Source organism: Pelophylax lessonae, assembly GCF_965119305.1.
Source record: "Pelophylax lessonae genome assembly, chromosome: 3".
Taxonomy (NCBI): domain Eukaryota; kingdom Metazoa; phylum Chordata; class Amphibia; order Anura; family Ranidae; genus Pelophylax; species Pelophylax lessonae.
Genome location: NC_138770.1, coordinates 10,631,942 through 10,653,422, shown reverse-complemented (window position 1 = coordinate 10,653,422; position 21,481 = coordinate 10,631,942). Strand labels below are relative to the sequence as shown.

The window sequence follows — 21,481 nt, the reverse complement described above, 5'->3', positions numbered from 1 at the left end:
ATGTGTTGATGAAATGTGACCCGCATTCCCCCAGTCATGGTGAATTGGGATTTCTTCTAATAGAAACATAGAATGTGTCGGCAGGTAAGAACCATTTGGCCCATCTAGTCTGCCCAATATATCTGAATGGTCAGTTTCATCTAGTGGCCATAATGTGCTTTCCTGAAAGGTGCTTATGGCCCCGCCCTCGTTCCTCCCCCATAAGTCCCCACCCCCATAAATGTTCAGGATAAGCCAATGGCTGCGTACCTTTTTTGTCCTCCTTACTTATGGCACTTTTCCACTGCAAGTACCGGCTCGGCTCTACTCGGCCCTGCTTGGCCCGGTTTGCTTTTCCACTGCGGTACCGCATGGTATAGTGTCGGAAAGGTTCGGTACGGTACGGTATAGGTTTGCTTTTCCACTAAAGTAGTACTAAAGTTAAGTGGGTGGGATAACAACGGGGTGGGTGTGATTCTCTGACCAATCAGTGGCTAGTAGTGACTGCATGCAAAGGATTGTGGGATATGGTACCAGTTTGGTACCTGTTGGAACCACAATCGAGTAGGTACCGTTTTTTCAGAGCCGTACCGTACCGTTCGGTTCCATGCAGTGGAAAAGCAAACCTGAACCGTTCCGACCCTATACCATGCGGTACCGCAGTGGAAAAGCACAAAAGCGTGCCGAGTCGGTACGGTTCTATGCAGTGGAAAAGCGCCATTATAGGACCATTTTTGTATGAGGTTTTCCTACCTATAGGAAGTATTGGTGGGCGGGTCTGATGCTGGGCAGCTGTGCGGGATGTCAGGAGCTTCCTTTGGTATCCAGAAGTCTTCCAGGATGTCCAGAGTGGTCATTGAGTCCCCAGCTATCAGCGGGGTGGTGTTATGGCACACATATGTAGAGGATCCATGCCTGGGTGGCCATTAAGTGTTAGACACGTGAAATTCGTTTCGGTGTGAATACAAATTCCGACAAATTTTTGGTTTTTCCTAGATTCGGATGTATCCAAATGAAATTGTAATGAATTTAGTTGAAATTTGTTTTGTTTATTCGTTTTCTAATGAATTCCAACTTTTCAGAAAGATTCAAATTTGGATCAGTCAAAAAACGATCGACCGATGCAAATTCTGTGTGAAGAAATAGCTGGTTGTTAAGCAGCAAGCCGGGAAGCCGGCCGCCCGCATCCTTACCAATCATGACTCTTTAGCTGTCAGCGGGCTTCCCCACTGACAGATGAATGTAAAGAAAAGAACGCCGGCATTGCCCGGCAATAGAAGAAAAATGGCGTGGTCCCTCCCCCAGTCCATACCAGGCCCTTCGGCGGCCCATATTTAAAAAAAAAAAACCAGCATGGGTTCTCCCCTAGAATCCATACCAGACCCTTTATCCCGGCATGCAGCCCGGCAGATCAGGAAAGTGGGAGGGATGAGTGAGCCCCCCCCTTAACCATACCAGGCCACATGTCCTCAACATGGAGGGGTGGGTGCTTTAGGGAAGCTCTGCCCCCCCACCCCACCCCGAAGCACCTCATCCCAATGTTGATGGGGACAAGGGCCTCTTCCCCACAACCGTGGCCTGTGGTTGTGGGGGTCTGCAGGCAGGGGACTTGTCATAATCTGAAAGCCCCTTTTACCAAGGGGGCCCCAGATCCCGCCCCCCCCCCCCATGTGAATGAGTATCAGGGACATTTTACCTGTACCTATTCACCAAACATTGTCAAAAAGTAATAAAAACACACACACAATTTTTGAAAAATCCTTTATTAAAAAAAACTACTGCAGGCTCCTCTGACATTTCTTACATAGGTAAGGGGCGAGGTCACCTTTCTCCGTCACCTGGTGGCACCGCCCCCTTCTGACCGATGCATGCTGGGTCCTTGACCTTAGAAGGGGTGGAGCCACCAGGTCACGTAGACAGGGAATCCTGCCCCTTACCTATATAAAAGATGTGATTGGAGGAGCCTGCAGTAGGCAGAGGGCCTCCATGACTTGTCCCCATCAACATGGGGACAAGGACATTTGGGGTGGGGGTCAGAGATGCCCCAAAGCACCCATCCATGTTGAGGGCATGTGGCCGGGTATGGGTTAGTAGGGGGGGTGCTCGCTTGTCCCCCCTTTCCTGACTTGCCGAACTGCATGCTCAGGTAACCCACAACATTTTTTTTTTTTTTTTTTACATTTTGGCGTGGGCCTGGCATAGACTGGGGGGGGGAGGTGACCCCACGTCATTTTTTTTTTAAATGTTTCTATTGCCGGGCAATGCTGGTGTTCTATCAGAAAATCCTACCCCATCAGAAATCTCGTCATTTTCGGTTCAGATCAGCTGTGGATTCGTCATGCATCAGCTGTATGCATCAGCTGTAGCTGCGTCACACGTCCTAGTGCGCATGCGGGTCGGGCAGCGGGCAGGGAGATCTCTTATAACAAATATCCATCCGATCTCCATGCCCCACACTGCACCGACCCGACAATGGGACAATCCGATCTCCATGCCCCACACTGCACCGACCCGACAATGGGACAATCCGATCTCCATGCCCCACACTGCACCGACCTGACAATGAGACAATATGCCCACTGTCCATTTCATGGCTATGTTCCATTGTCGGGTCGGTGCAGTGTGGGGCATGGAGATCGGATGGATATTTGTTATAAGAGATCTCCCTGCCCGCTGCCTGACCCGTTGCCGCGCATGCGCGCTAGGACGTGTCCCCGACCGTTGCGATATTATCAAATTTCCCTACCTATTGCGCGCATGCACACTAGGACATGTGAAGCGGCTACAGCTGATGCATGACGAATCCACAGCTGATCTGAACCGGAAATGACGGAGGTATGGATTTCTGATGGGATAGGGAGATCTGATAGAACACTGGCATTCTTTTCTTTACATTCATCGGTCAGTGGGGAAGCCCGCTGACAGCTGATGAGTCATCGGTTGGTAAGGAATGCAGGCGGCCGGCTTCCCAGCCCCCTGCTTAAAAACCAGCTATTTCTTCACACAGAATTTTAATCAGTTGATCATTTGTCGACCGATTATTATTCCGATTGTTCTGCAAAGTTGAAATTTGTTAGAAAATCCATCCCCTGGGCTGGGATGGATTCCCCCTTTTTTTCCCTCCTATACTCTGGTCTGGATTAGTAAGCTGGATTCTCCTCTCATCATGGTAGTATGGCCATTTTAAAGGAAACAAAAGGCTCCATATAGTGCAGTATGTTCAAGATAAGCTTATTACCCACTACAATGGGTTAAAGGCAAGGAATTTGTATAAAAAGTAAAACCGTGGTGGTCAGTGGTCGGCTTGTGCGGGCTGCGTGTCCCCTTTGCAGAGTGGCGAGCGGTGCTTCCGGTTTGCGTTCCAGCTGACCAAACGTGATGACGCTATGCGTTCCAAACTGAAAAAAAGGGGAATCCATCCCAGCCCAGGGGGCACCTAAGCGCGAATGGTCCTAGTGCTGTAAAGCACATAGGACCCACTGGTTCTGGTAAGTTATTTTATCTAGCCACCATTTACGGCGAAAAGGATTGATGTCACAGAATATTAAGGACAATCACGTTTAAAGCACCTGCACCTTGAATTGCATTTGAACCATTTTAAGGACTTATTTTTGATCTTCTTGAGCACCAAGTCACTTTATATATATATATATATATATATATATATATATATATTGGACTTTTATATACCAACAGTCACGATTTTATTTATATATATTTGGTTATTTTTAATATTGCTATATCCTTAATACTGTATGATTTTTTTTTTTTTTTTTCATACTTTCCTGAATCATTGAAATATACACTTGGTATCATTCCTATACTATTCACCAGCAAGCGCTGTAGTTAGCTTTCTTTAAAGCTAATTCTATCCATCAGTCGCCTACCTTTGTCTTCTTTTCTGTCCTGAGGAGCAGGGGCGGCCCGTCCATTGAGTCGCAGGGGCGCCGCCCCCCGATACATGCGCCCGGCCCCCTAATCTACATGCAGGGAGCTGAATGCATGGATTCCAATACGAGATTGTTTTATATTTGAAGCACGTGATTAGAGCCAGAGGCTCTAATAAGCTTCAAAAAAGGGTGGGCTACGGGCACAGAGCACTGCCCCCTGAGCCCACCCAGTTATGTGACAATAGTGAATGAATAAAAAAGAAATAGGGGCGATGGCGCTGCCTGTATAAATTTAGATATAAAAAATATAGTAAACTGTGAATTAAAGTGCCTAATGCTAAAACAATATGTATACTCATACAATAGTATGTTCCATAAAACATCAATTGGGTGCAAGTGCACAGTGTAAAGGTGCCTTCAAGAAATTAGAAAGTGACTGGTGCAATAAATATATAAACAATAAATAATGGCTAATATTGATAATATTTAACATGCAATATTAATGTGCTAAAAAATAAAGTGCTATATGATGTGAACTGTTTCGTAGCTTGTACGTCATCAGCAGCGTCAAGTCAAGTCCGGCAAGCTTCCGTTACCGAATGTATATTATGCTTCCGGAAATATGCATGATCAGGAACCAATTTATACTGATATTTATAGTATTTATATATACGGCCTCGCAAAAAGTTTTTTAACATATTCGGACGGAGTTTTCTGTTTTATATTTAGTTTATTTCATCTAAGTAGGCGCCATGTTTTCGTAGTCCGCTCGGACCGCGCAACAAATCAGGAAACTCCATTGTGGTTGCCTGGTTACCGCATGCATATTTAACGGAAGCTTGCCGGACGTGACTTGATGCTGCTGATGACGTACAAGCTACGAAACGCGTACGGCGTGTCGAGTCATTTCCGGTAAACCCGCAAAGGAACGAGGCTTGGATCGCAAGCGCTCGGTTGATACAGTCACGCTCGATTTTTACCTGTTTAATGTGAGTACCTTTGCATTGTTTTGCTCAATAAAGTACATTACGGAATTACGCTATGTCCACTATTCATTTTCTGGTATAAATATCGGGAGTGGAGCTGAGTGGATTCCTCGGAACACACCTAGGTCAGGAAGGCATACAGGGGACTATCCCAAGGCATATCCATACCAGGACCAGCCTGATCCTCGGCATACGCCCTCCATCCAGGGATAGGAGGATATCGCTAGGTTGCCAGACCCATTAAAGCACCCGCTCTATACCCCTGTGTGGGGTGGGTGTCTCTGGTAAGTGTGCATTTTTACCAAAGGAATTCCAGCACCTTACCACCCACCACGGGGTCACCTTTCACCTGAGTGTTGATTTTCCGAGTGTTGTCACCTTTATTGTTCTTGAAGTCACCGTATATGACATAGACTTTTTTACTGGATCTCTCCTTACTGGACTTGCAATCTGTATTTCATAAACGTTTTTCTATTTGGCTCTGTTGGCACTTTATATAAATTCCCCATATCAGCACGTGGTATGAGTGGAACAGTTCACATCATATAGCACTTTATTTTTTAGCACATTAATATTGCATGTTAAATATTATCAATATTAGCCATTATTTATTGTTTATATATTTATTGCACCAGTCACTTTCTAATTTCTTGAAGGCACCTTTACACTGTGCACTTGCACCCAATTGATGTTTTATGGAACATACTATTGTATGAGTATGCATATTGTTTTAACATTAGGCACTTTAATTCACAGTTTACTATATTTTTTATATCTAAATTTATACAGGCAGCGCCATCACCCCTATTTCTTTTTTATCCAGTGTATAGTCTTCGGACTATCATCCAGGGAGGCTGCAGCCTATTTTTAGATATATTTACACATATATTTTTTATCTATAAAATTTTATATATATATCTTTTTCACCTATTTATTTATTCACCTATCTATCCATTTAGTCCATAGCGCGGAAGTTTCATTTTTCCAATAGTGAATGAATATTCGCTATTGTCACACTGACCCTCCTCCCAGCCAATCAGGAAGAGGGTTGTGAGACCTCTTTCCTAATTAACCAAAAGGAGAATCGATCTTACTGGCCAGTAGCCAGGAAGAGGCAGAAGACCAACAGCTGGAGGAGGACAGTTGCTCAGCCATCCAGCATTACCCAACTCGGACATAAGGAAGGAGGAGGTAAGGAGGCAGACGGGGGAGGGGGAGGAATGTGTCACTGACTGACAAACTGACTGCCTGAACTAACTGTGACTTGACTGACTGCCTGAACTGACTGACTGGGGGGGGGGGGGGGGGGTGTGCGCATTGGTTTACTGAATGACTGAACTAACGGACTGACTGATTGACTGAACTGGACTGATTAAACTGACTGAAGTGACTGAGCTGAACTGACTAAACTAACTGAACTGACCGACCAAGGGAGGGGGGGTGCGTATTGGTTGCCGACTGAACTGACTGATTAACACTGACTGACTGACTGATTGAACTAACTGACTGACTGAACTAACTGATTAAACTGACTGGCTGAACTAACTAATTGAATTGACTGACTGAACTGACCGACCGGGGGGGGGGGGGGGCATTGGCTTGCCGACTGAACTGACTGATTAAACTGACTAATTGAACTGATTAGATTGACTGACTGACTTACTGATTGAACTGACTGACTGACTTGAACTGACCGACCAAGAAGGGGGGGAGGAGGTGCGTATTGACTGACTGATTGACTGACTGAACTGAACTAACTGATTGAACTGACTGACTGAACTGACGAAACTACTGAACTGACGGACCGAACTGACCAACCAAGGGCGGGGTTGTGCATTGACTGACTGAACTAACTAACTGACTGAACTGACCAACCAGGGGGGGCGCATTGGTTTGCTGACTGACTGAATGATTAAACTGACTGACAGTTCAAACAACCCGGTGGCACACTGACCTCCAGTATACAGGGGAACACTGATTGCCAGCATACAGGGGGCACACTTACTGCCAGCATACAGGGGGCACACTTACTGTCAGCATACAGGGGGCACACTGACTGCCAGCATTCAGGGGTACACTGACCTCCAGCATACAGGGGTACACTGACCTCCAGCATACAGGGGAAACACTGACTGCCAGCATACAGGGGGTACACTGACCGCCAGCATACAGGGGGTACACTGACCGCCAGCATACAGGGGGCACACTGACCACAAGCATATAGGGAGAACACTGACCTCCAACATACAGGGGGTACACTGACCTCCAGCATACAGGGGGCACACTGACCGCCAGCATACAGGGGCACACTGACCTCCAGCATACAGGAGCCACTCTGACCTCCAGCATACAGGGGGCACACTGACCGCCAGCATAGAGGGGCACACTGACCTCCAGCATACAGGGGCACACTGACCTCCAGCATACAGGGGCACACTGACCGCCAGCATACAGGGGGAACACTGACCTCCAGCATACAGGGGGCACACTGACCTCCAGCATACAGGGGGCACACTGATTTCCAGCATACAGGGGGGAAACTGACCTCCAGCATGCAGGGGGGCACACTGACCACCAGCATACAGGGGGCACACTGACCTCCAGCATACAGGGGCACTCTGACCTCCAGCATACAGGGGGCACACTGACCACCAGCATACAGGGGGAACACTGACCGCCAGCATACAGGGGGAACACTGACCGCCAGCATACAGGGGGAACATTGACCTCCAGCATACAGGGGGCACACTGACCTCCAGCATACAGGGGGAACACTGACTGCCAGCATTTAGGGGCACACTGACCGCCAGCATACAGGGGGCACACTGACTGCCAGAATACAGGGGCACACTGACCTCCAGCATACAGGGGAACACTGACTGCCAGCATACAGGGGCACACTGACCGCCAGCATACAGGGGGCACACTGACTGCCAGCATACAGGGGCACACTGACTGCCAGCATACAGGGGGCACACTGACCTCCAGCATACAGGGGGCACACTGACCTCCAGCATACAGGGGGAACACTGACTGCCAGCATACAGGGGCACACTGACTGCCAGCATACAGGGCACACTGACCTCCAGCATACAGGGGGCACACTGACCGCCAGCATACAGGGGGCACACTGACCTCCAGCATACAGGGGGCACACTGACCTCCAGCATACAGGGGGAACACTGACTGCCAGCATACAGGGGCACACTGACTGCCAGCATACAGGGGCACACTGACCGCCAGCATACAGGGGGCACACTGACCGCCAGCATACAGGGGCACACTGACCTCCAGGATACAGGGGCCCACTGACCTCCAGCATACAGGGGGAACACTGACCGCCAGCATACAGGGGGAACACTGACCTCCAGCATACATCGGGCACACTGACCTCCAGCATACAGGGGGGACACTGACCTCCAGCATACAGGGGGAACACTGACTGCCAGCATACAGGGGCACACTGACCGCCAGCATACAGGGGGCACACTGACTGCCAGCATACAGGGACACACTGACCTCCAGCATACAGGGGGCACACTGTGTTATATTCTCCGTGTTGTGAGAGACACAGGACTCTGGTCTGGAACAACAGATGTTTATTCAGGACTCACTGTACACTACAACATGCATTACAGGACAGCTCTGTACATCAATGCATCTCTTACATGTCTCTAAGATGGCCACTCTGCCCCTTGACCCTTGTCATCACTCCTGGGTGGAGCCAGCCTTAAAGAAACAGTACATGTGAAACCATTCAGATATAACACCTTCCATCCATCCCTAAAAAAAAAAAAAAAAACACAACAAAACGAGAACAGGCGAAAAAAAATAACTAATAATTGTCCCATGCAGTCCTCCAACTCAGGAGATTTACATGGCTTCTTCCGCATCCGCATGTGAGAACAACTTCCAGGGACGCTACGGGGAGAAAATAGCAGCAGATCACTTTCGGCGGGCCCGTCGATAGTTTCGTAAACCGGTCTTGCAGCTGAAGCCGGTCAGGAGGGCGACAGCGTCGCTGAGGACGGGCACCCAGCGACTCGGGGCTGGAGGAAGCAGGGCTGGCCGGAATGGACACCGGCGGGGCCAAGAGGGGATCCCCTAGCTCAGAGGGTGAACAGACCTCTGGACCAGGGCTGCAGGGCTCTGTTGGAGCTGAAAACCAATAAAAATATATAGAAAATATATAGCTCCTTGAAAAATTGCAAAAATATAAATAATGGTGGTAATCTGGGAATAAATGATTCCCAAAACAAGGGTGTACAATAAAAATTATGGTGTGCTAGGTGCTCTGTTCTTGGTCTAGTGACAGAAACTGGTGCAAGCAATAACCGTGCTTAATGCGATTCTATAGATCGCTACAGTGAAAATGTGATTGTGTAAATCGCTACAGTGAAAATTCAACCTCATATATTCAAATGTGAACCTATAACCTTGTGCAGTGGTACAATATAATATGAAAAAAGTGAATATAAGTAGTGCTACTAGATTTATAAATATAAGTGACACAGCTAAAATAATAAACTGGTATAGTGCTAAAAATGCATATATATTATATTATAAGAGCCAATTATACCAAGGCTTGTCACCCCTGTAGGGGTAATCATTTCTGGTAAGTGCGGTCCTGGGGGTGCGGGGAGCTACTTTTAAAACAATTGCTCATTGTTTTAAAAGTAGCTCAACATCCGAGTGTCATGGCTGGCACATCTGTACCAACCATCCTACTGCAACCGAAATTGAGCATGCGGAAAGTGTTATCATTCGCTGTGTACAGCAAGAAGTGTACATGGAAGAATTCCACAGATTCAAAGGTGGAATACCTTGATCAAAGGGAACTTCACTATTCAATCTAATCCCTGTGGTCGATGACAATCAGTTGCTGCGAGTTGGAGGCCGAATAGAGAAATCTGACCTGTGCAGCAAGGAACAAAACCCTATCATCATACCAGGTCAGCACCACATTGCCACTCTTCTAATCCGGCACTCGTGGTGGAGCAGCCAATAGTAAGAGGTGGGCTGTGTTGGTTACGTGTCTCAGCATACGAGCCGTACATATTGAGGTGATCGAGTCAATGGATTCTTCTTGTTTCATCAACGCTTTATGAAGATTCTTCTCCATCCGAGGACCCATCAAGCAGCTAAGATCTGACTGTGGTACCAACTTCGTTGGAGCCTGTAAAGAACTTCAACTAGACAATTTCTTAGCAAACAATGGATGTACTTGGGTGTTTAATCCACCACATTCTTCACATATGGGAGGATCCTGGGAGTGAATGATTGGAATCACTCGAAGAATTCTTGATTCCATGTTACAGGACCACAAGTTTCAATGGAAACAGGTGCAACACCTAGCTAACATGTTTTGGCACCGCTGGAGAAAAGAGTACCTACATATCCTTCTAAGCCGTTCCAAATGGCAACCGCCCAAGCCCAACCTTAAAGTAGGCGACCTTGTTCTTCTGAAAGATAGAGAAGTCTGTCGCAATGAGTGGCCTATGGGCCTTGTAACAAGCGTGATGCCCAGCGATGATGGAAAAGTTCGGAAGGTTGAGATTAAGATAACCAAAGGAGGTTCCGCTCGAACTTCCTCTCGACCAATCACATAATTGGTACTTCTTCTCCCAAGTGAGTGACTTATGCAAGAGTATCAGGCTGTACCATGCTATGGCGGGAAGAATACAACTAATAACTGCTTACTATGCCACTGTTGAAGTTCCACGGCTATTAACTGTAGACTACAGAACTTTGCCATCTGTTATTGGACCTCATGTTTGGTCGTTCATTCACTGCATACCTTCTTGTTTTGTAGGTACCTCGTATTTGTGGTTTACACATCAGTATTATTTTCAAATGTCTTCATCACTTACAGGTTCAAGTTGGACTTTTAACATTTGGACTTATCTTTATACATATTTAATAGGCTTGAAATCTAAAGATTTCAGACGGGGAGTGTCATGTTACATGAAGCTGTTTTATTATAATGTACTGTTTCTTTAATGCTCATATTAAGTTTGTCCTTTGTACCACTCCATAGTTTCCATGCTGGAGGTTTACCCCTCCCCTTTTTTCTGTATCAGCCATTTCTGCTGTAAAACTCAATGTGATAAGTATTATCTCCTAACCTGTATGGAAGAATCGTTCTTTAACCTGTTGTAACTGCACATTCTACAGATCATACGACAAATAAACATCACCAGATCTTCTTACATGTGAGTTGTGACTGAGTAAACTGTCTGGGAAGGTGATTTGGTATGGATAATCACACCAGAGCAATAAGCTCCATGTGCTCCTGAAAATCATATTCATAGCCTTTGCAGCCAGTCCAGAATAGGGGTCCGTAAAGCAAAAAAACAACTGTGTAAGGTCAACCAGAAAATAAATACTAAACTGTTAATCCGAGCATGCAGCCTGTATGGCAAGGAAAGAGGGGGGGGGGGGGAGCGACGAGCGTCTGATGGTAATAGGCAGTAATATATTTCTCTCCCCCTTGGTGGGAGTGGAGATGACCCATCTATAAGGATATACAGTACATACACACACAAAACAAGGCCGTGTTCTCACTACCAGACGTTTCTCGGGGCAGCAGTTCCTCTGATCTCCACAAGGTGGTGATCTCACTTCTACCCAGACAGGAAGTCTCTGTAGAAGACAAGAAGTGATGTCAGGTACACACAGGAAGTGATGTCAGGTATATAAAGGAAGTTCCGGGTGAAAGGTGAGTTGGGAGGAAGGAGAGAGGAAACGTTGCTGGAAGTGGTAGCAGAGGAGGTAATAAGATCTTATTTTCTATTTACACCCAGTAACCCCCCCCCCCCCGTCATGTCCGTCCTCTTCCTCCATAGTCACTGTGATGTCTTTTATCTCCAGCAGATGATGATACACACATATATAGTGTGGAAACCTAGATTAACCCCTTCAGGGTCAGAACATTCCTCCACTTACGGGGGTCAGAAAATTCTCTTCATTCTGGAGATTTGTCACCTTTCCCACCAATCATCTTCTTATCGTAGTATTCTCTTGTAATGAGGGATGAGGTTCACACCCTTCCTCTGAAGATACAAATATCTCCATGCCTCACTACATTAACCATTTGCCTGCCCCTCCTGTAGGCCCAGGATCGGCATGGTGGATGGAGTGGAGAGTGATCAGTTCTCAGATCTCCTTTCCAGTGAATGAATCCAGAAGAGACGAGCATTTCATTACTTCCAGGGTCAGTGCCATCATTCCCTGGTCACTGTGGTCATGGAAGAAGAAGCTGGTTGATCCCGATCTGTACTTCATCAGCTTCACTGGGGTCCATAGGTGACGTTGGAGGTCTAATAGACCCCTGATGTCTCCTTAAAGCGGAGTTCCAGCCATTTCACTCACCTGTCCAACGGTCCAGCGATGCGGCCGCCCAAAGCCTCGATCCTCTCCCTCGGCGCCGGCATCACTGCTGTGGGCACCCGGCTGTGACAGTTTGCGGCTTCACAGCCGGGTACCCACTGCGCATGCGCGAGTCGCGCTGCGCATCTTGATTGGCTGGCAATCTTCTGGGACCTCAGACATGTCCCAGAAGATTGCAGGGAGGGAGGGGGAGAGGAGAACTTCCGCTCAGGGCGCCGCGGCGCTCCGAGCGGAAGTGGGAGCGGGTACCTGTCAAAACTAGGTACCCACTCCCCCTCCCCAAAAAAATGACATGCCAAATGTGGCATGTCAGGGGGTTAGAATACCTAAAGCGGAAGTTTCACTTTTGGGTGGAACTCCGCTTTAAAGAGGACCTGTCATTTCTATTACGCTGTTACAAAGGGAGGTATTAGCCGCACACTAGAGTGAGAGCAATGATTCTGGGGCCGTTATTACCGGGTTTCTCTAAATGAATGACCTGTAGGAGCTTTTACAGCATTGTCTTTGCACCATGTTGGGTAGTGAATTTAGTCATCATTTCATGGGAACACACAGTTTTAAGGGTGGACATAATTGTGTGTGTTGGGGGGGGGGGGGGGTGCTTTGTTTATTACAAGCATAAAATGCAGATTTGATCGTGTGTGAAAATTTAATTTTGTTTAAAGCCCATCTCTGGGGAAACGAAAAGCGACCAAAATCTAAATGAGCATTTAACCCACGTATAATGGGGCAGCCCCACTTCAAGGGTTACATGGTCATTTTTTGTGTAGGGAACCAGAAAAAGCACTTTTACTTATCCGATCCTCTGATCCCTCAATACCGGCACTCTCCTTTACTCCCCTACACTCTGGCAGTAGACTGTCCCTCCTCCTGTCCAATCAAGGGCTTTGGGCTCTGCATTGGTCTTGATGGTCTCAGAGAACCTGTGACCACTCTTTATAAAAAGATCCCCCTAATTAACCCAATCTACGTGTTCCAATTCCCACTAAAGGCAACCCACCTATAACCCCTTATATCCCCATACTAATATTGTCCAACCAATGCAATCCAGATAATTCTTCATTATCCGTCTACAGAGAAACCCGCATAGATCACATAACCACACCAATGAGGATGGAGGAGGATCAGAGTCACATGACTGAGAGGTTATTAAGCCACACCCTGGAGATCATCTACCTGCTGATCGGAGAGGTGAGGAGGATTCTGGGAGGTCACATGACATCACTCTTATCTAGTCTGGTCAAAAGACCATGTTGTTATTATAGACATGTAGATGATGTCAGATGATTGATATTGGTTTATCTTTCTCCTGATCTGTAGGATTATATTGTAGTGAAGAAGTCTAGTGGAGAGCCAATCTCAGGAGGATGGAGCAGGATCCAGAGCCCCACCATGGTGCCTCCACCCCGTTCTCCGATACCTGAGAGGAACAGAGAGCAGAAGATCCTGGAACTGACCACCATGATGGTCCATCTGCTGACAGGAGAGGTGAGCGGTGCTGGGAATTCTGGGCATTATCCAGTAATAGACAAGGGATGTGTCTGGATGGTGACTGTATCATTGTGTGTGTCAGGTTCCTATAAGGTGTCAGGATGTCACTGTCTATTTCTCCATGGAGGAGTGGGAGTATTTAGAAGGACACAAGGATCTCTACAAGGACGTCATGATGGAGAATCAGCCGCCCCTCACATCACTGGGTAAGAGGAGACTTTATTGTAAAGGAGAGAGCAGTACGGAGGCTCCACCTAGATCCCCCATCATCTGATAAACACATAGAAACAATGTATTCAGTCAGTGTGTGTGTTTCCTACAGATGGATCCAGTAATGGGAACCCACCAGAGAGATGTCCCCGTCCTCTGTATTCCCGGGATTCCACACAGGAAGGTCACACCATCCCTCACCATCATCAGGTAGATGAGGAACAATCCCTGATAGTATCATTAGGATCTGTACATTATCTGCATTGTTACCATTAATGTCATTTTTATTATATATTCAGAGTGGAAACCTGAGAGATTCTAAAGTTGAGGTTAAAGAAGAGATAAAAGAGGAGGAGGATGAGGATGGGGTGATGGAGGAGTCAGAGTTTCTAAAGGAACACAAAGATCTGTATCAGGACACCATGGTGGAGTCATCCAGCTACAGAAACCCACCAGAGAGATGTCCCCGTCCTCTGTATTCCCGGGATTCCACACAGGAAGGTCACACCATCCCTCAATGTTACAAGGTTGGTGGATTGGAGAATCTAGAGCATGGACTTCTGGAGAGGATGTGTTTTTTTTATATATATAAATCACAATATTAAAGCTTATAACTTTCAGATGATATTCTCTCTCATTTTCTTGGTTTAGAGTGGAGATCCAATCAATATAGAATTTGAGGTGAAAGCAGAAGAAGAAGAGAGGTATGTGAGGGATGATCAGCAGTCTATGGAGGAGGATGGAATAACGGGGACATTTATAGAGGAGGACACTCCTACAGAGATCAACACAGGTGGGTCATTAACACTAAATACATACATGACATAAATACATGTAATCCACCACTGATTACTGAATACCAATATTATGAATCCTGACCCCTGCACTATATACTCTATCTTGTACATTACAGACGAATTCTCTATTACCTCTACCCACTGCTACAGTATCTCACAAAAGTAAGTACACCCCTCACATTTCTGTAAATATTTTATTCTATTTTTTCATGTGATAACACTGAAGAAATGACACTTTGCTACAATGTAAAGTAGTGAGTGTACAGCTTTTATAACAGTGTAAATTTGCTGTCCCCTCAAAATAACTCAACACACAGCCATTAATGTCTAAACCGCTGGCAACAAAAGTGAGTACACCCCTAAGTGAAAATGTCCAAATTTGGCCCAAATTGTGAATATTTTGTGTGGCCACCATTATTTTCCCCACTTGGGCATGGAGTTCACCACAGCTTCACAGGTTGTCACTGGAGTCTTCTTCCACTCCTCCATGACGACATCACAGAGCTGGTGGATGTCAGAGACCTTGCGCTTCTCCATCTTCCATTTGAGGATGCCACACAGATGTTCAATAGGGTTTAGGTCTGGAGACATGCTTGTCCAGTCCATCACCTTTACCCTCAGCTTCTCTAGCAAGGCAGTGGTCGTCTTAGAGGTGTGTTTGGGGTCGTTATCATGTTGGAATATTGCCCTGCGGCCCAGTCTCTAAAGGGAGGGGGTCATGCTCTGCTTCATTATGTCACAGTACATGTTGGCATTCATGGTTCCCTCAATGAACTGTAGCTCCCCAGTGCTGGCAGCACTCATGCAGCCCCAGACCATGGCACTCCCACCACCATGCTTGACTGTAGGAAGACACACTTGTCTTTGTACTCCTCACCTGGTTGCCGCCACACACGCTTGACACCATCTGAACCAAATAAGTTTATCTTGGTCTCATCAGACCACAGGACACGGTTCCAGTAATCCATGTCCTTAGTCTGCTTGCCTTCAGCAAACTGTTTGCTGGCTTTCTTGTGCATCATCTTTAGAAGAGGTTTCTTTCAGCCATGCAGACCAATTTGATGCAGTGTGCGGCGTATGGTCTGAGCACTGACAGGCTGACCCCTCCCCACCCCTTCAACCTCTGCAGCAATGCTGGCAGCACTCATATGTCATTTGAGTGCTGCCAGCATTGTCATATATTCTGTCATTTTAATATGTGATATTTCAATAAGGTTTTAAGCAGTTATTCTGTGTTTTTAACCCGATATGCTTATATTTTTTTCATTTTATTCATTACAAATTGATTCATTTATTTTTTATATCTTAATATGTTGTTTTTTCTTTGGACATTAGATGTCACCAGTGAGCAGTGGTTACAACTCTCTCCTGGAGTAATTTATATATTTGAACACCAGGTGTCACTGTTTTAATTCCTATCCATTGTTTTTTAATGTTTTAATAATCGTTTGGCGATTATTTATGTCCTTCTATATTGCCCATTCATCCCCTATTTAATGTATTTCGGCCTCCTAATACAATATTCATTAGTTGCGAGAGCCATAGCAGCGTATGGGGTTAACAGCAGCAGAGTTTCCAATGCGGTTCCTATGGATACCGATACACTATATAAGCCTTTGATCGGCACCCTTGAAAAAGTCACATGTGTTTGTGACGCAACGCGTCGGGACGCCGTGGTGACATCACTTCCTGGTCGACGGCCGTGACCGGAAGTTGGAAGTTGTTCGTGGAAACTAATGCTGTGACCACATCGGCGGTTTTAAAGATTATTCTGAAGGCGTGTTTACTTTGTCTAAATGTAAGTGCAATTTTATCTTACCTATTAAATCGTTTGGAAATACTACACCATGAGTTCTTCTCCCTGTTTTTTTGGCATATGAGCATCTATACCGTGATATCAAGTACCCCCCATCTGAATTGTATGGTGACTGGGACTGCGAGAGTAATACCTGACACGCTCCTAAGAGTGTCAGTGGAGGTGAGCGGCCATTGCACTCATTCGTTTGGATCTTTTTAGCTCACGAATAAGAATTGCACTGGGAATCACCTGAATACATATCATTTTATATCTGCACCGATTGATTCGTGTTGGACTTTATTATTTATTTTTTAGTGCATGTTGCATTTTTTGCACACTTACACTCCGTGAACTGGATTGAAGAGCCATTAGTGGTTCACTTTTCAGAGGACACTTTATTTATTTCACTGTTATTTGTGAATATTCCTTCGTTATTTTTTTCACTTCTTATTAGGATATGTTTCACTTTGTGTGTATTTACACTTATGGAATGATATTGAAGAGTTGACAGCAGTTCACTCTTCAGAGGACACTCTTAATTATTTTTATTGTATTATTTGATTTTCACTCCTAGATTTGGATACATCACTTCTAGTAATTTTTCTACGTTTAAGATTATATCACTGCATCTTTATTCCACATAGGAAGTTTTTCGGTTCACCTTTCAGAAGGCACCTTGCCACTTTTGAAATATTTTGATTTCTTCTATTTTGTTCATTTTTTCCTGACACTTTTCACAGTGTCTTATTGTGCACTACCTATATCTTCACTACTATTTGCACTTTCTATCCCTTTATCATTATTGGGTGCACTGTCACTTCCGTATTTTATTCTACTGTTATAATTTGTGCTTACGTATCAGATGATTGTCTAAGTGATTGACTTAGAGTAATGGACCACCATCCATAGAGTACTTGCGCTGATAATTTTTGACTTATATAACTCATATGTCTATTTCCCAAAGACAACCTCTGGATATGACACTGAGCACGTGCACTCAACTTCTTTGGTGGACCATGGTGAGGCCTGTTCTGAGTAGAACCTGTCCTGGTAAACCGCTGTATGGTCTTGGCCTCCGTGCTGCAGCTCAGTTTCAGGGTCTTGGCAATCTACTTATAGCCTAGGCCATCTTTTTGTAGAGCAACAATTCTTTTTATTTTAGATCCTCAGAGAGTTCTTTGCCCTCATGTTGAACTTCCAGTGACCAGTATGAGAGAGTGAAAGCGATAACACCAAATTTACCACACCTGCTCCCCATTCACACCTGAGATCTTGTAACACTAACGAGTCACATGACACCGGGGAGGGAAAATGGCTAATTGGGCCCAATTTGGACATTGTCACTTAGGGGTGTACTGACTTTTGTTGCCAGCGGATTAGACATTAATGGCTGTGTGTTGAGTTATTTTGAGGGGACAGCAAATTTACACTGTTATACAAGCTGTACACTCACTACTTGACACTTTGCTACAATGTAATTTCTTCAGTGTTGTCACATGAAAAGATATAATAAAATATTTACAAAAATGTGAGGGGTGTACTTACTTTTGTGAGATACTGTATATACACATAATATGGATTCTCTTTTGTTACACCCATTTCCTACCAGCTGGACATTTTATATCTAATAAGAAATCAAATGAAAATGAAAATAAATTTCTTCCCCCAAATCTGTAGACAATAAGTGAGAAATAATAATCCAATCTGTGCGATATCACCGCGCCGTGTAACAATCAGACCTAAAATTCAAAAATATGAAATCTATTAAACAGTGTCAGGAAATGAATAAATAGTAATGTGATCGTCCAATAAGAGGATAGAAATGTGTGTCATGTGACATGTGTCATCAGTCAGGGCCAATATAAATGATAAAGTGCGAGTGCAGAAATTGCAGATGAGAAAGGTGCTGGTGGTCACTTCCACTCACCTTCCCATCTGACTCCTGTGTTACCAGCGAGTCCCACAGATCCCTTCCCCCTCTATCGCTCACTCCTCTCCTCCTTCCTCTTCCTCCACGGTATATATGGGGGGGAGGGTAGAAAATAACACCCCCTCTAGTGCTCTCTGTCTATCTGCTTTATTCAACACTAAAATCCAAGATGATAGAATTACAAAGCCGGGACCTGAGCAGTGCGGACTAAACAAGCTTCACAATGTGATCCTTCACTCAGATACCCCTTCCCTGGGATGGCCGAGATGGGACGTCCCTGTGCAGGCTCCGCCCATATTTTCTACCCCCCCCCCCCCCCATATATACCGTGGAGGAAGAGGAAGGAGGAGAGGAGGGAAATTATTTCCCACTTATTGTCTACAGATTTGGGGGAAGAAATGTATTTTCATTTTCTTTTGGGCTGCATTTTATTTGTTTTTGTGTTTAGTGAAAGAAACTTTCTGAATGTAAGCTGCCATTGGGTGAATGTTTCTGTGAATATTTATACACCATTCTTTACACTACATGATTGTACCGCTTTATTATTTATTTTATATCACATTTTATATCTGATGATCTGATTGGAGGACAGACTTTTACATGTTGATAATAATGTGATAGCATCCTCCAACTTTGGAACCTTAAACAGAAAGTGATAATGAGGGAGGAGTCAGTAACCCAATGATGGTGGTCTTCAGGATCAGTCCAGTCTTCATCTTGGTTGTTCTCCCCCCATCCTCACTCTCTGACCTCTGGTGGGGCTCAGCCCCGCTGTTATTCATGACTAAATCATGGACTAAATAAGGAAGTGCGGGACTTCTTGTGTTGGGAAGATGGCAATGAGTGATAGAGGGGGAGGGGACAATCGTCCTATAATCCCCTCGTCACTGTCACTCCTATAAAAGACAGTTCTCGTTGTTTCCTCACTCTCTGACTAAGGTCCATGAATACAGAAATGAACTGGTAGGAGATCAGAGGACCCATTTACTAGTTACCTTGAGGGGGGAATTGTAAGATCCTCAGAGACAAAGCTGCCTGATGTGGGCGGAGTCCTGGTTTAGGAGAACCAATCTGCTGATGTCTAGTAAATAATCTTTTTATTTCTATTTTAGTAGATGGACGGGAGATGAGGAAAACCTCAGAGGATTGTCTCACTTTGTCTCCAGACTGTAAAGTAGAAGATGAGGACATCACACAGTATAGTCCAGGAGAAAACCCGGCGACCTCAAATGTCCATCCGGCACCACACAGTGTAGATGGACCATCGTATTCCTCTTATCCTGAGGAACCTCAGACTGTGAGGGACAGTGCCGGACCATCGTATTCCTCTTATCCTGAGGAACCTCAGACTGTGAGGGACGGTGCCGGACCATCGTATTCCTCTTATCCTGAGGAACCTCAGACTGTGAGGGACGGTGCCGAACCATCGTATTCCTCTTATCCTGAGGAACCTCAGACTGTGAGGGACGGTGCCGGACCATCGTATTCCTCTTATCCTGAGGAACCTCAGACTGTGAGGGACGGTGCTGTCCTTCCACCAGATAAGAGGTTCTCCTGTACTGAGTGCGGGAAGTGTTTCAGTTTTAAATCCAATCTTAATGTGCATAAAAGATCTCACACTGGTGAGAAGCCGCATTCCTGTCCTGAGTGTGGGAAATGTTTTTCACAAAAGTCATATCTTTCCACACATCAGAGATTGCACACTGGTGAGAAGCCGTATTCCTGTCCTGAATGTGGGAAATGTTTTTCACAAAAGTCATATCTTTCCACACATCAGAGATTGCACACTGGTGAGAACCTGTATTCCTGTACTGAGTGCGGGAAGTGTTTCAGTTTTAAATCCAATCTTGATGTGCATAAAAGATCTCACACTGGTGAGAAGCCATATTCCTGTCCTGAGTGTGGGAAATGTTTTTCACAAAAGTCACATCTTTCCACACATCAGAGATTGCATGCTGATGACAAGCCGTATTCCTGTCCTGAGTGCGGGAAATGTTTTTCACAGAAGTATGATCTTTCCAAACATCAGAGATTGCACACTGGTGAGAAGCCGTATTCCTGTCCTGAGTGCGGGAAATGTTTTTCAGAGAAGTTCAGTCTTTCCAGACATCAGAGATTCCACACTGGGGAGAAGCCATATTCCTGTCCTGAGTGTGGGAAATGTTTTTCACAAAAGTCCCATCTTTCCACACATCAGAGATTCCACACTGGTGTGAAGTCGTATTCCTGTCCTGAGTGTGGGAAATGCTTTTCACAGAAGTATGATCTTTCCAAACATCAGAAATTGCACACTGGTGAGAAGCCGTATTCCTGTCCTGAGTGCGGGAAATGTTTTGCACAGAAGTCCAATCTTTCCAGACATCAGAGATTCCACACTGGGGAGAAGCTGTATTCCTGTCCTGAGTGCGGGAAATGTTTTTCACTGAAGTCTAATGTTTCCAGACATCAGAGATTGCACACTGGTGTGAAGTCGTATTCCTGTCCTGAGTGTGGGAAATGTTTTTCACTGAAGTCTAATCTTTTCAAACACCAGAGATTGCACACTGGCGAGAAGCCGTATTCCTGTCCTGAGTGTAGGAAATGTTTTTCAGATAAGTCTGTTCTTTCCAGACATCAGATATTGCACACTGGTGAAAAACCGTATTCCTGTCCTGAGTGCGGGAAATGTTTTTCACAGAAGTCCCATCTTTCCATGCATCAGAGATCTCACACGGGGGAGAAGCCACTTTCCTGTCCTGAGTGAGGGAAATGTTCCTCACTGAAGTCCTGTCTTCCTGTACATGAGGGGTCCCACACAACCCTGGAGGTGTATTAGTGTGGGAAATGTCTTCTATATAAATGTTGGTGGACATGTGGGGAAGAAGCACACCCTGATATACACCTCAGATATACTCCATGGCTGATCTTCATCATGTAAGAAACACTTCATAGGGAGATCAGAGATCACCAAAGACATGGATGAAGTGTTGTCCTGTGTTGGCCATTGATAGCAGGAGAAAAATAAAAATGGA

General features: G+C 45.4%; 1 protein-coding gene across 1 annotated transcript in view; it reads left to right on the top strand.

Moving 5' to 3' along the window:
• The window catches only part of LOC309550692 (uncharacterized protein), a 388,598-nt gene extending 367,117 nt beyond the window's left edge, over window positions 1–21,481 (top strand). The window contains exons 8-10 of the mRNA XM_082251025.1: window positions 14,597–14,738; window positions 19,583–19,998; window positions 20,266–21,481. Of these exons, the coding sequence (XP_082107151.1) occupies window positions 14,597–14,738; window positions 19,583–19,998; window positions 20,266–21,213 (1,506 nt within the window). The 3' untranslated portion in view covers window positions 21,214–21,481. The remainder of the gene's footprint in view (window positions 1–14,596; window positions 14,739–19,582; window positions 19,999–20,265) is intronic.